The following is a 15,886-nucleotide window of genomic DNA, read 5'->3' as shown; positions in this document are numbered from 1 at the left end:
TAGCTTTAAGAACATGTTTCATCGGGCACAACAATAGAAAAAAAAATCCGTCGAGTTTAAGAAATACCCCATTGAACTTAATTTTCAAAAGTATAGCTTTTAATAATGGTAGTGGTGTGGGTCATGTGAATAGAAAAAGGGTAAAGAAGGAAATTCAGTGATTAGGTGAGCTGTGAAATATAAGGTGAGATAGCAACGATGGAAAAGGGTGAGTATCAGGGTCATGGTCAATTTTAGTCAATCTCCTATACACATCATATTTTTTTTTCAAGGAAAACTAAATTTGGAATAAATTTACCACCAATTTGATGTGACCGTTAAACCAGAAACAACAATAACATTTCAACAATTTAGTTTTATTTAATTCCCGGGCACAATTTCTTTTATATTTAATTGGAAACTAACCCTTCTTTGACCGTGGTTACCCGGAAAGCTGAAGCTGGAGTCAGATTTGAAAATGGATGCAAAGGGACAGCCGACGAAGGAGATGGTGAGGGAAAAATACAAAATAGACTAAACAAAACGAAGAAGAGGAAGAAGAACGGAGAAGAGAAAAATTTGCTGTCGATATCGATACCGGAAAGCTAGAGGAGCAGCGGTAGCTGATGAAAGCTTAGAACGCAAGTCAGGGACCCGCAGGCTGTGAAAAAATTGAACAAATTCAAGGCAAAAATGGCCAAGAAAACGGTGTTATAAGTTTCAGTTTTGAGCATGAAGTCCGGCGCAAGGCAGATCAAATCTCCAGGCGGCGGTGTACAGAAAAGCCCTAGTAATGTAAGGTTGTTTACCGGACCTCTGCATTTTCCGTTTCTGGACAAGTACTTTATTGCATTTTAAATCTGCAATGCTGGTTGTGTATGTCTTGATTTTTGTGATTTTGTGGCGGGATTCGAACCTGCGCTGTTTTCGATGTGGAATGTGTCCTCTTTTTTTTTTTGGTTAAAAATACTTTCTGAGATGGCCGGAGTTCTTAGAGTGTGGGCTGAATGGATGGATTTGTATATGTATTTAATGTAGAGGAAGGAAAACCATGAGGAAATATCCTGTGACAAGCGACAGAAGATAAGCCGTGATCTGCTCGCTGCTGGAGTGATGGCGGACCCGAAGCTGAGGATTCGCCATGCGTTTTCCGTGGTAAATATGGGGCAAGAAACCGGCGATATTAGTCACGTTACTACTCCCAGCGGCTCCTCCAACGGAAACAATGAATTGGCCGAGTTTTCTAAGGAGGACGTCGAGGCGCTCTTGAATTTGAAGATGAAGGGTAAAACTAAGTTCGATTATAAGGTAGGCTCTGGTTTAGGTTATTTACAGCTAGTCTTTGAATGTCAGGCTTGTGTGGGGTTTGGTTTGTGTGATGTTGATCTGAGGTTCGAACAGGGGAAATGTGAGCAAATGACGGACTATATCAAGAAACTCCGAGCTTGCATTCGCTGGTTCCAGGAGATGGAAGAGGGTTGTGTGTTGCAGAAAGAGCAGCTGCAAAACGAGTTGTCAAACGAGAGAAGGGAACGCAAGGAAACAGGTTTTTCTGTGGCATTTATTTAATTTTACTTCTATGTGCAGTGTGAAAGTCAGTGCTTGAAGGGTGTTGTTGATTTTTGATTGTGTCACCAAGTTTGAGAATGTGAGGGTTTTGTTCAGAGGATGCGCTGAAGAAGAAGGACGAAGAGCTAAGCATGACCATCTCTGAACTGAGGAAAACATGCTCCTCTCTTGAAGAAAAACTTACGAAAACAGAAGCTGATAAAGAGGTTTGAAGTCCTTATCCATATATCCTGAAATGCCAAGTTTGTTACGGGAGTTAAGTAGTTGTGTTGTAGTGTAAGGTTCGTTTCTGATTTGGAGTTGTACTTGGTTATCTCTGTTTGGAAAATTACTGAGTTCTGTATATTAATAATTTTTTAAAGCATTTTATCGCAAAAGATGCGAGTGTGGAAACGCAATAAGAATGGGTTTCAGCATTTTAGCAATCAACAGAAGCTAGAGCCCCAATCATATTCAACTTGCTGCAGTGTTGTTACCCATCTTTTTCCTACCCAGAATCGACTCCACATCGGACTTTGCTTTTTTAGGAAACCGAGTGAATAAGTTCCTCCAAGTTTGTCTTGAACCAGAGTTACAGGTTAAATGTTAGTAACTCAGTTGGCCTGAGTGATGAGTCCGACTCTGCTGGCTGCCTATAAAAAACACAGAAAAATTCAAACAAGGAACGCTTACTTGACCTGTTTTCCTGATCCAATCTAAGAACAGACAATCAACAAACCTGTACGTTGTCTAGATCCCATGGCATTTTGTAGTATGGCTTATTATCTATCAATTCTAAAACGTTTTATTATTGAAAATTTGCATTGTTTTGCAATTTAGTGTTTTTTTAACTTCCTAATTTCCCTAGCCAACTTCCGAGTTTATCCGGAGTCCAACTCAATGCTTATTTTTTGCCCTCGTTCCTAGCATTGGCTTGCTGTATTTTGAGGTCTTAACCATATGTTTGGACCGTTTCTTTGACAATGCAGGAAAGCATTCGAGCTCGGCAGAAAGACATAGAAGCTCGGAAAGCTGCAGAAAAAGCAAAGTCTTACTTGTTAGAAGAACGCGATAAAGCGCAGCAAGAGGCTTCAAGTGCAAATCAGCAGGTATGAGCTAAGTGGTTTGTTTTCCACAAACATATACCTTGCAATAATTTTACTTTGGTTGTTCTCACTTGAACTGTATTTTTGTGCCATGTCTTTTATATCTTGATTATAATGGCTAGCATTTGTCATTGGGACAGGTGGCATCACTTCAGGATATCAATAAACGATTACAAGAGTACAATACTAGTTTGCAGCATTATAACAGCAAGCTCCAGAGTGATGCTGGCACTGCTGCAGAGACCATTTCTAGAATACAGAAAGAAAAATCAACTATGATGGAAACTCTCAGTAGCTTAAGAGGTTACTCTGCTGCAGTTCAGGACCAGCTCAGTGTTACTAAAGTGAGTATGACTTTCTGCAAACAAGAGAACTCTGATGTGCTTTTTATTGTAAGACTCGTAGATCTTCCATTGGGATAGTCATTCTAGGAAGTAACTTGCTTTGAGCTTGCCTTTTGTCATGAATACTGTACTTTTGGTCTCTAGACATGGCCCTGAAAGTTAGTTCAGGGTTCTCAAAGCTACCTCTTCCACGGACTTTTGGTCTCTAGACATGGCCCTGAAAGTTAGTTCAGGGATCTCAAAGCAACCTTTTCCATGGAAAACCATGCCGAGTACTTCCCGTGATTCACAGATGGTAAATGGGGTAAATCGTTGGCGCTGATTACTGTGCCTAATTCCAAGGGGCTCCAGAGAGTCAAATCCACAACTTCCCACCAGCTGAGAGGACTCATGTCTGGCTCAGGACCACTTGAGCAAATCCTTGTGGCCTAAAATTTGAAGGATATGGGTGTGGGATTTGATCACACATGTGTGCATGGTCACAAGGTCTTCAAGGCTCCAGGAACAGCTCTCATGGGAATTGAACCTTGTCCACTTTTGAAAAATTCTTCGCTCCTTACCAATGGATCCTACCCTTGAAAAATTATTTGCTCCTTACCAATGGATCCTACCCATTTGGGCAACTCAAAGGTACTTACTCTCTGAGAGATATTTATAAACAATATGACTATCAATCACACTGGACAACAAAACTTCTGATTAAAATCTCTATTCATATTAATCTGCTAATTGACTTCGATTAAGAAGTTGTTGCACTGCAGATGAACTTATCATCTACCAGTGTGTACTGTGCGACAATCCTAGTTCATTTTGTGGTCTGATTACATGCAGACATATAGGAGGTTACATAAACTGAACTTTTTAACACTAATAAAGAAATATCAGCTTCTTAACTTCAGGTGCCCCAGTCATGTATTGGTAAATGGGTGTCCATAAAATTCTCTTTTACATCAGCAATATTAGCATATTGTGCTGCTTCAAAGATCAAAGCAGTGATGAACTTTTTGTATCCAGGCTTCACTGCAAGAGGCTCAAAAGCAGAAAAAAACCTTTGCAGAAGAGAATGACCGTCTCCGTGGAGAGCTTCAACGTGTTACAGATGAGAGAGACCAGCAGGCTTCTCAGCTCCAGACGTTGTCTGTTGAGGTAGCAAAGTACAAAGAATGCACTGGAAAATCTGCTGCGGAGTTGGAACAGCTTGCAAACAAGACAACATATTTGGAGGTATAAATTTTATATTATGAGGAAGACTAACCAAGATATTTCAGACATGTGGAAAAATCATAATGCCTTCTTCAAGTCATTTTATAACACGCCATCATTAAAAACTGAATGATAAGATGCTTTTTGTCTCAGGAGAGTTTCTCCTCCCAGAGCGAAAAAATAAGAAGTTTGCAGCTGCAGCTAGACATTGCAAATCAGAAGTTAGAGGTATGCCAATTTGGGATATTGTAAAGTAACAATAATTGTTCTGTATAAAATCAAAATATTCTGGTGCATGTGTAACATGTTGCGGAAGAATTAGTGATGTCAAGCATGTACTTATGGCCTCTGCTAACAGATTGCAGAGTCATCGGCATTGCAATATAAAACACAGTGTTTTGAGCAAAATCGAAACGTAGAGGAACTTCAAAGTCGCCTTTCAGAGGCTGATCTTCAAATTTTTGAAGGAGAGCTATTACGGAGGAAGTTGCACAACACTATATTGGTAACATATACCTCTGCCTGATTTTGGTAGAGTTGATCTAGAATGCTTTAACATGTGCTAACTGTGTTTCTCTCTGTTTGACTGAATATGTGTCAGGAACTCAAAGGCAACATAAGAGTTTTCTGTAGGGTAAGGCCATTATTACCTGAAGATGAATGTGCTGGCGAGCCCTCGGTTGTGCTATATCCTACATCGACTGAGTTAGTTGGTCGGGGCATTGATCTGATACAGAGTCCTGGTAAACTGCCATTCTGGTATCAAAACCTATATTTCTAGGATTTATTTTACTGTCTCACTTGCCTCCCTTTCAATTGTTAAAACAATTTTTTATCCCGCACTCCTGTCATTTCAGGGCAGAAGCATTCATTTACTTTTGACAAGGTATTTAGCCATGATGCCAGGCAAGAGGAGGTGTTTGTGGAGATTTCACAGCTTGTTCAAAGTGCTCTTGATGGATACAAGGTAAATCTATATAATTTGCTCCTTCCTTCCTCTATCCATACTTTCGCATCTTCCTCGGAGAACCTGTTTTCTGATTGTCACAAGGGATTGTATTCTTCAAGATGCTCATAGGCAAAATTTTACTCTTGGATATTTAGAAAAAGAATCTAGAAACAATCTTCAAAATATCTGTCATGATTGAGCTGTATCATTTACCTACTTGTTCAATGTTTTTATAGCCTTTACTTCCTAGAAACTTTAAAGATGTAAATTTTTTTATTTTAATTGAAATAACATAGATATTTTTCTATAAATTAGGGCCAGACGGGCTTGTGGCCAGGCTCTATCATCTGGAAACAGCACGTTGTCTACCTAATTGTCAGCAAATCAGACAAATTTCCTTTCTGTCCACTGTAATTGATCTTTGAGAGCATGGCAATACTGCATTAACACATATTTCAATGAGATTGTTTATCTGGGTTGGGTCTGTTATATTGTGCTTATTTACTCACAATATTTATTTGGGTTTGGTCTGTTGTATTGTGCATATTTACTCACAGTATCTATTCTCAAATATGACTATTTTCATATGGTATCCAATGCACCTATTTTCAGGTGGCATACGTGAATTTTAATGTATTTGGAAGCGGTTGTATGCTAATTTATGAATCTATGCTATATGGCTGAAGGTTTTATTCAGAACATGGCACAAAAAGAAATTTAATATATCCCATAGTTTACTAACTTCTACTTGTATCTTTTCACTGCCTTCTATTTTGTTTGCTTCTGTGGGTTGCTTTAAATTCACAATGGTGGCAATGGGTGCCTAGCAATTCTGGCAATTGAATCATAAAAGTTGGTTTTACAAGTGTCGTTTTCACATAATCAATTTATTTACTGTGTTAATTAATTCATAAACTTGTGTGAAAAAGAGTAATTAATCTATTTAAACCTGTATTAAGGTATGCTTATCTTTTCGAATGTTTATACGGCTTTCCTTATTAAGCAAAAACATATTTTCTTGTATGTTTTGTACATTCCATTTGAAATTACAGGATGACAAGGCTACAGACGGCCAAGACGGTCAATGTTGTATACCTGTTGCTGAAAGATATACCTTGTGGGGCTCCTCCTACACTTAGTTTTATTCTGCATTTCTTCTGTGCCCCTGGTCCCAATGCACCAGGGGTTTTGTAATTTCGTGTTAGGATGTATATCTGTGCTCAACTCTAATGTGCACAACCTTTTATGGTTGTTGATTGAAAACTATCATTTCTCTTGCATTTCTGTGTATAAGTTGCTGTCTGCTCTAATGAAGATTTTCCTTGTGATAAAATCTCAAACAATGAATATAAACACTGCCATAAAGCCATGATGATCTTGACAATAACGGTTGGGTATCTTGGATAAATCAACAGTTAGTGTCATGGGCAGTATAAATTCCATGAACTTTGGGGTTTGATATTAAGTGGCTTGTATGAGATCGTCATGAAAGAGTGGAATGAAAAGACTGAATACTATCTATATGGTAGGGTTGTTTTGTCTGATTTTCTATTTTTTTTAATCCTAGAATTTTGTTGTGTGGCTGCTCTGTCTCAAGCCACTTTATATCTTCAGATGCTATCAATTTGAGACAGTTGAGTAGGGTATGCCCATGCAATATATTGTATTTCTACTGATAATATATTCTTGAATGCATTTTGCAGGTTTGCATCTTTGCCTATGGACAAACGGGCTCTGGGAAAACGTACACGATGCTTGGTAATCCAGATTTTCTTGAACACAAAGGACTTATACCAAGATCTTTGGAGCAGATTTTCAAAACGAGCCAAACACTTTCTTCTCAAGGATGGAGCTTCAGAATGCAGGTTGACTTCTCAATTTCCATTCTTAATGTGCTGTTGAACACACTTAAAGAAAAACCCTTTGTTTCTTTGGATTTATTTAGAAACGAGTTGTGGTGGATGCAACTTTCATTTCATGCTAAATTTCATGATGTCTTCCTTATTTTCAGGCATCAATGCTGGAGATATACAATGAAACTATCCGAGATCTTTTAGTTACCAGTAAATTTGGCAGTGCAGATGGACCTCGTTCTGACAATGGCACTCCAGTAAAGCAATATACTATTAAACATGACCAAAATGGCAACAGTTTTGTGTCAGATCTGACCATAGTGGATGTCACCAGTTGGAATGAGGTTTCTTCCCTTCTACACAAGGCTGCTCAGAGCAGGTATATATCTATATCAAAACCTGTTCTTCATATCATTTTGATCATTTTATTTTTAGAAAATGGCTTTCCTTTTATCTACCTGCAAGTGGTTATATTTTCTTTTCTTCAGTGTATTTCTGTATGTTTGTTAGATGTATACTATCTTACCTACCAGTTTAAATCTTGTCAAATCTATAATATTATGTGAATTATCAAAGCTTGCAAGATCAGTAAAGTTGTGGTATGATGGGCTCAACATGGGTTTGCTTTACTGATACATTTAGTCAAAGTTTAAATATTCATCAGGCTTGTGTGCATGACAACTGGCAATTGGTAAGATGGCTTTGGCACCTGTCAATAAAAACTGGGATTTCTTTACTGCGATACATCTAATCAGTGATTAAATATTTATCAGGTGTGTTTGTATGAAAATGGGCACATGGTAAAACTGCTGGTCTTTAGTGTTGGCACCTGTCATTAAAAAACTTAACTGCCTTGATTTTTGGACCAACTTAGGTATTCAACTTGTCAGTAGTAGTTTAGTTTTATGGTCAAGTGATCTCTATGTAGCATATTTGGAAAATTTGTTAGGGTGGAAAAATATGGAGGAGGGAAAGGAATGATGGAAAGTTTTGAATTAGCTACCAATGTATGTGGATTTCATGATTTACTCGTAGATAACTTAACAGATAAATACTTGCCTGCAAGATAAAATTGAGATGATCCTGAAAATGGGGAACACATGTACAGTAGTGAGTAGTGACTGGAACAAACCGAAGTCAGAGTGACATGTGATCACTTGTGAACAAGTGGTACCTTTTCACTTGTTGGTGATGATACTTTGCAACCTTTTTATCATTCATTCACTGATCTCAAGTTCCTGACAAAAGGTAGTTTTCCAAGAATCTGGTATTGAATGAGGATCACTAAATTATATATGTGTGTGTGTGTGCGCGCTGATATTCAACTTGTCAGTAGTAGTATAGGTTTATAGTCAAGTGATGCCTCTATGTAGCATAAGTTATAACTGGAAAATTCGTTGGGGTGGAAAAATATGGAAGAGGGAAAGGAATGATGGAAAGTTTTGAATTAGCTACCAATGCATGTGGATTGCATTTGCATGACTTACTAGTAGAGAACTTAAAGGATAAATACTAGATTGCAAGATAAAGTTGAGATGATCCTGAAAATGAGGAAGATATGGGCAGTAGTGACTTGTGACTGGAACAAACCAAAGTCACATGTCTTGGACTGAACAATGACTTGGCAAACCAAAAAGTAAGACATAACAGTGATCACTTGTGAACAAGGGTACCTTTTATCTTTTTGGTGATGATACTTTGCAACCTTTTTATCATTCATTCAGTGATCTCAAGTCCTTGACAAAAGGTAGTTTCGAAGCATTTGGTATTGAATGAGGGTCTCTAAATTGTATATATATATGTTGATTTTGTTCTGGCCTACACATATTTTTTCAAAATCAGCACTTTTAGGGAAGTCACATACTCATTTTAGCAAGCTGCTTATTTTTGTTCTTAGGTCAGTGGGCAAAACAGCAATGAATGAACAGTCTTCTCGAAGTCATTGTGTCTTCACGTTGCGTATTTTAGGAGCAAATGAGGTTTGTACCTATCCTGTATTGAATGGTTATTTGAACTTATAATTGAAATAGTCTGTTATGAGGAACTTCTAGCTCTTATTATCATCATAATCAAGCATTGATGCTTATCTCTGTAGAGCACAGAGCAACAAGTGCATGGAGTTCTGAATCTGATTGATCTGGCTGGAAGCGAACGTCTTTCCCGTAGTGGCTCTACTGGAGATCGCCTGAAAGAAACTCAGGTTTGTATCTTGATGAATATTCTATTCACAAACTAAAAGCAAGTGCAACCTTATTTTAAGTTTTTAACTACTATTCTTATCATTATGTTACCCTCTTATGGCAAGCCAGGCCTCAGGTAAAGTTTTTCAGTTTTCTCAATGCAATAAAAAGCATGACTTCGACATTTGAATATGTAATTGCATTAAAACTAATGTAGAGTGTATTTATATCTCCCTATATGCCTTGGTTGGGATGGGGGTTAAACTATGTTATATAGCATTCCTGCCTATTCCTACTTATCATTCTGAAACTGAGAGTGAAAATTTTTTCATATGATTCCAAAATATATAGTTTGTAATACCATTCACACTATTTGGCTATGGTTATAATGTCATTAATGCCTCTCCCTATTTTTCTCTAGTACTGATGTATTTAATATTTCCCATAAAGAATAAATGAAGAAAGAAAGAAATGCCAGTAATTTAGTATAATAACCAAAATAGATCAAGGGGACTAAAGTATATTAACAAGTTACAATGGTAACAGGAGTGCTAGAAGAGAGTCCTCCATAAAATAAAAATAAAAAACAAAATAGGTAACAAAAATGTAGACCCTAAGAGCGTAAAACCTAAAATGTAAAGAAATAGACAGCCAAGACAAAAAGTAGCCTATCATTTAATATAGATATTTTCAGAAGAAAAAGAGAAGGATTTCTTCATTAGAATTAGCTTCTGCATCAATGGCTCCTAAGTGCTCCTTGAAGATGTCCCATAGAAGTCATCCTCATTAATGGTTTGGACTCTGGAGTGATGATAACATGTGAAGCAATCCTTGAATGCATCAAAGTACTTCCAACTGTGGCAGAATTGAATTCCCTACTAGCATCTAGGGCTAAGAACTCTTAGTTGAGGTGAAATGTTGGTAATATGATAGTGGTCCTGAGCGCTGGACAGAGTTCAGTACGGGCAGCTTTCAAGGATTGTTGTCTATTGGATCCAAAAAGTAGCAACTCATGCAAGGGAATAGTGTCCGGGAGTTCTAATACTATCCATGTGGATAGTGTAAGTGACTATGGAGTGTACCATACTCCTAATAGCAGAAATAATGGAAGCAGGATTTGATCAACCTAGCAGGCTCGTTTGAACTTGAGTGATCTACACCTGAAGGTATCCATCTCTCTAAGAAAACAGGGCTGTGCATTTTTGAAAAAGTTCTCAATACAGTAGATAAATTCTCGCTGTGTCTTGGAACCTCTTCCTGATCTCGTAATATATTGTGCATCTGAAAGTGAAGTGCCCTTCAGTCTTTGTTATGGAAAACAGGGTATTCCACAGCTGATGAAGACCTTAAGTAACCACTCACACAACCAGATCAAAGATCATAACAGCATTATTTTTATGTGGTCTAAACTCTCTAAGAGATAAACATTTCACAGCCCCAGCCAACATAGCCACTTGAGGCAATATTAATAATAATGCAAAGGAAAAATATGTACATCAAAGTGTTTCTCACAATTGATCATCAAGAATGACCGTCCATGCTCTTTAAATAGAGATCATGGACCTATTGGGTGCTAAGCCATGGATCAATGGCCATTAGTATCGAGGAGAATGAGTCATTGGATCACTCTATGTTTGGAACATATTGTGACCATTGGAGTACGATGCAACTAATGCATGTTAAAGAAACACACTTTTACTTAAAAGACACATTATATCAAGCTGATTTTAACTAACTTGTAAGTGTCTAAATACCCTAACAGTTTTCACTATGTAAAGGGAACAAATTTACAAATTTTGGGCTCCTTAGGGTTGTGACAATTAGTCTCATTGTGCAGCCATGTTAAACATACTCTGAGTTGTCTGAGAGGGAAGCTGTTTGGCCATTGATGCTGCAAGTAGTCAGGATCAACACATAGACCATATGAAATATGTAGAAAATGTTTTGAGTATACAAAACAAACTTGACTAAGAGGTTTAGATGGAGTGAGCCAAGTAGTCTGATCAAATGTCTTTGTAGATATCAAATTTGATCTGAATATTAATCTTCAAAGGGAAAAGATGAGGAGGATCATCTAGAGAGAAATGAAACATTGGTAGAGCTTGAAAGAGTGCAGTGCCAATAAAGGGGTACTTATTGTGTTCTGAGGGATATTCAACGATGGACCTTTTGTGGAAGTAAAAGATAAATGTGGAGACACACACACTAGGCAAAATGGAAGAGGACAAAAAACATGATAGTGCGAACTCTTTCCACATTGCTGATTCAGCATGCCCAAGACTTGGTCCTCAAACCTATGAAATGTTTTCCAAGTGCACTTCAATGCTTGTTTAGCATTCTTTTATTTGCAATTTGCTTGAAAGATATAACTTTTTGAAGCTTTTGTGGTAATGAAATTGGGCCATATGAATTGATATTACATATGGTTGATTTGTAGTCAATGTTGACCAAAAATTGGTTTATGTGAAATCAAAATGACAAGACAAGTTGAAATGACCCTGCCTGAAGAACATAAATATGATATATCTCATGGAGTGGTGGATGTTACTTTGTGAAACATTGGTAGAGGATCAGTGAATACCCGTAAGTTGCAACTGAGAAGAGGCCTTAGAAAGCTGGCCAACTTTTTCTCCTTGGATTGATTCGATGAAAAGAGCTTGAAAGCGTGCAATGCCAATAAAGGGGTACTTATTATGTTATGAGGGATATTCAATGATGGACCTTTTGTGGAAGTAAAAGATAAATGTGGAGACACACTCAAGGCGAAATGGAAGAGGACAAAAGATATGATAGTTTGAACTCTTTCCACATTGTTGATTCAACAAGCCCAAGACCTGGTCCTCAATCCTCTGAAATGTTTTTCAAGTGCACTTCAATCCTTGTTTAGCATTCTTTCATTTGCAATTTGCTTGAAAGATATAACTTTTTGAAGCTTTTGTGTTAATGAAGTTGGACCATATGAATTGATATTACATATGGTTACTTGGTAGTCAATGTTGACCAGAAATTGGTTTATGTGAAATCAAAAGGACAAGACAAATGGAAATGATCTTGCCTGAAGAACATAAATAATCTTGCCTGAAGAACATAAATATGATATATCTCATGGAGTGGTGGATGTTACTTTGCGAACCACGTAGTTGAAACAAATTCTCACTGCAACTAGCTATTGACATGCAACAAGGAACCATACTACACAACTGCAGTTAGAAATATTTACTGGGATGTAGTGTAATCTTCTAATAGGGTTACCAACTAAGTTACTATAAATGTCAGGAGAAATTGGTTGAAACGTCGTTCCCCATTTTCGAACAGAAACCGGTATGATTTGTGTACGATCCGCCGTGAAACGTCGTCAAAATGTATTTGAACCATATCAGAATTTTGGAAATTCTGGATTGGGTTTGGAAATGTTTTTGGAGGTTTTAAATTTTTTTGGATCTGTTCATGATCCATTTCCGGAGGTATATGCCAATGCTATGGCAGAGACATTGCTGGAGAGGGTATGTCAGAGGCGTGGAAGTATTTTAAAGAATTCCTAAAAGATAAAAATCATCGCATCTATGTCATCATCGACAACAATGCTGAATGGAACTATCAACTCAACAACCCAGACTTACCAAATCTAATATTAGAGTTGTGTTGGGTAACGACCATTAGTTTATCGCATCACAAAAGGTCCATCCAAGCATAGGAAACCAACTAACATAAAAAAATGGATTGATCATCTATTATTTCATCGCCTGATGAAGGCTTAATATAATTCATCGCCTACCACTCGATTTCTAAAATCAATTTTGAAAGGACTTGGGAGTTGAGACACTGAAAAGCAGAGTGATAGAAACACTTGTGGACATCATAACCTCATAATCGGTAATGTCTACTTTTTTTTTTTAAATGAGACAAGTGCAAGTTTGACGTTTTGAAATATTTTTTTAGGGTTTCATTAAATTATACAACAATTTGAAATATTCATTGGTAGAGTTGGTGGCAAGCTTCCTTTGTGTGGAACCAAAATAGGGTTGTGGAACACATTATTTTGAAGACATCGCAAATATTCTTCATTGATCTGCAGATATTTTTAAAATCCTTTAGGTAAGTTAAAATATTTTTTATAGGCCTAAGGTTCAGGCCCTCACATCACTTGCTTTTGTTTCAAACCTTCAAGCACATGGATACAACACTCGAACAATGCCCGCCGTGTAATCGCCTTAAACATTTAACTTGTGACATTTTCATCCGATTTCTTTATTAAAAGGCTTGACCCACTGTTATGGAATCATTGCATGTTAGGTTATTTGTAAATGTAACTAGTAAATGATAAAAATTGCTTAGGTGTTCTAACATGTAATATTTAGTAACATGATTTTGCTTTTAAGTTTTTGGTGATATTTTAATTTTTTTAATGTTTTTTAAATGCCAACGCTGAATTATGATGACAATGTTTATGCTGAATTGATGATTATGATTTGTTTATGTTGACTTCATGATGATGATTATGTATTTTTAAATACAACATCTAGATTCTAAAGACCAAAAGATGAATGATGATACAGAATTTTTATTTTGTCATAATATATATATACACACACACACACACACACCGTTTCCTTACTGTATCATATCCAATAATTGCAATCCCACTCCTATGCTTTACCTCCTCAACTTGAATTTCTCCCGTTGTAGTGAAAATAGAGGTCTTGTTATTTGCAAAAAGAACCTCTTGTCTTTGAATGATCACGACTAATGTCATTGATCTCATAAAGGGTGCATCGCCCTGGATAGTTATGGTTGGCCATACTTTCCAATCTCTAAAGAAAACTACCAAGAATCCCCTAATTCAAGTCTTCCTCTATATTATCCTCAGTGAACCACACTTCCTTTGCCAATTTGAAACCAAAGAACACAGAGGAACAATTGCGAAACTGATAGAGCTACTCACCGTTTTAGCTAGCAAAGCCGTGCAATACCTTGAAGAATTCTTTGAACACGGATTGGGGAGAGATGCTGCCAAGATTACCACCTCTAAGGATATAACACTAGAAATGAATTGAGGATGTCTATAGTTTGGGGTTACATTAAAACTGAATTAATAGAGCTGCTTTGCATAAAGGTTGAATTGTGCAATGGTATAGAGGTTGTAATGCCTTTCGAACTCTAGCCTTCCATCTTAATTCAATGTGCCCCGTGGCTTGGTTATATGATGGCATCTGTAACTTTAAATTAGGAATTAACAAAATTTATTAAGGAATCGGGGAGAAGGATACCCCATTTTGTCCTCAATGTTCCACAACCCAAGCATGAGGCTTCATTGGCCAAACACTTAGCTCGATGATTCCTTTCTTTACGACTTGGAAAAGCGTATGGATTCAAAGTGGTTGGCCACTTCCTAAATTCACCAATTGAGCCTTTCTAGATTGCCATTAGACAAAAAAGATTAATGCAGGAGTCTAATGATTATTGCTAAATCTCCAATGACAATTAACCCTCTTATCTGCCTTGGGTTAAGAACCTCTATCCCTTGATATAAAACAAGTGCCTCTCCCTGATTATTGGTTGCCTTATTTGGCCCCCATTCAAAACAAACTTTTTGAAAATGATTCTTTCTACACTTACCACCCTAGGAGGCCCCATCTAAAAACATATAAAATTTCTTATGAGAGAGCTGCTAACCTTGGAACTAGTGTTATCAAGACCGGATCAAATTGGTTGATTTAGATCGGTTTGCCCGTTTTGAGGCAAAAACCGGTTCGAACCAGTGACTTGAACTGTTTTTGGCCGATTCGGTGTGGTAACGCTGTGTAGGACGCAATAAGCAGGTCTTGTTTTGTTTTTTTCTTTTTCTTTCAATTTTAGTCTTCGCTGGGCACTAGCCGACAATAGGTGCCTAATATTTAAACATATGGCCCTACTATTGCTATTCAATTCATAGTAATATTAAATTCTTAAAGTGAAGTGACATTCTCCTTTATCTTTCATTTTCATCCTTTTACTTAAATTTTCAACACTAACATGAAATGACTCAAGATGTTTGAGAGTGGTTCCGACCTCATTGGATTTCATATGTAGAAAGTAGACTTTTAGATCTCATTCAAAATCCATCAAACTTAACAAATTTTCAAGATTTCAGGATTGGGGGATTGCAATGTTTCCATTAGATTTTATCATGTATGAGGGTATCAAACTAGCATTTAATCAAGAGCACCAATCCCTCTATGTACCTTGATGTTAGTGGCATTGATCGTTGAACTCCTCTATCATGATCCTACTAAAAATGTACCTTTCACTCAAACAAAATTTTGATTTCACATGCTAAGCATTTTTTGTCTTATTTTACTGCTTAGAGGGTGATATCGATGATGAAGATTCCAATATAGACAAATATTTTGATGATGTGTAGGTATTTGTTGTAGCATGATATTTTTTGGATGCTAGAGGCCATATAAGTTTTCCTTTTTGATGTATTTTAGTTCCAAGATGGATTGCAGTCGGTGTTATTTTGGTTATGTGCATTCTTACATGCTCTATAAATGAGAAATTTTGCTTATTTGTGTATAAATGGTATTGATTAAGATGGATGCACATGAATATATATGGTTTTCTTTGAAATTTGAATATTTTGTGTGTTTTTGGTTGACCGGTTTTGTTACCGGTTCTGGTCTAGTTCTGACTGGTTCCTGGTCTGGGGGGGTTTACCGATTTGATCACCGGTCTGATTCTGATA

At 37.1% G+C, this 15,886-nt stretch overlaps 1 protein-coding gene across 5 annotated transcripts in view; it reads left to right on the top strand.

Moving 5' to 3' along the window:
- The first annotated feature begins 464 nt into the window (after positions 1–464).
- Positions 465–15,886, top strand: part of LOC149219306 (kinesin-like protein KIN-14H) — a 45,856-nt gene continuing 30,434 nt past the window's right edge. For 2 of the 5 annotated variants that reach the window (XM_089384317.1, XM_089384316.1), the window contains exons 1-15: positions 465–774; positions 1,018–1,287; positions 1,381–1,525; positions 1,645–1,754; positions 2,517–2,636; positions 2,774–2,977; positions 3,992–4,201; positions 4,334–4,408; positions 4,539–4,685; positions 4,782–4,923; positions 5,038–5,147; positions 6,833–6,994; positions 7,141–7,361; positions 8,880–8,961; positions 9,078–9,182. In XM_089384317.1, coding sequence (XP_089240443.1) covers positions 712–774; positions 1,018–1,287; positions 1,381–1,525; positions 1,645–1,754; positions 2,517–2,636; positions 2,774–2,977; positions 3,992–4,201; positions 4,334–4,408; positions 4,539–4,685; positions 4,782–4,923; positions 5,038–5,147; positions 6,833–6,994; positions 7,141–7,361; positions 8,880–8,961; positions 9,078–9,182 — 2,166 coding nt within the window. In that variant the 5' untranslated portion in view covers positions 465–711. Of the gene's footprint in view, positions 780–1,017; positions 1,288–1,380; positions 1,526–1,644; positions 1,755–2,516; positions 2,637–2,773; positions 2,978–3,991; positions 4,202–4,333; positions 4,409–4,538; positions 4,686–4,781; positions 4,924–5,037; positions 5,148–6,832; positions 6,995–7,140; positions 7,362–8,879; positions 8,962–9,077; positions 9,183–15,886 lie in introns of all 5 variants that reach the window. The other 3 variants (XM_089384318.1, XM_089384314.1, XM_089384315.1) reach the window with 3 other exon arrangements.

Source organism: Pinus tabuliformis, chromosome Q (genome assembly GCF_031772625.1).
Source record: "Pinus tabuliformis cultivar Carrire ecotype Pingquan chromosome Q, CPIR1, whole genome shotgun sequence".
Taxonomy (NCBI): domain Eukaryota; kingdom Viridiplantae; phylum Streptophyta; class Pinopsida; order Pinales; family Pinaceae; genus Pinus; species Pinus tabuliformis.
Note: the sequence above shows the minus strand (reverse complement) of the source record. Positions and strands in the feature narration are given on the sequence as shown.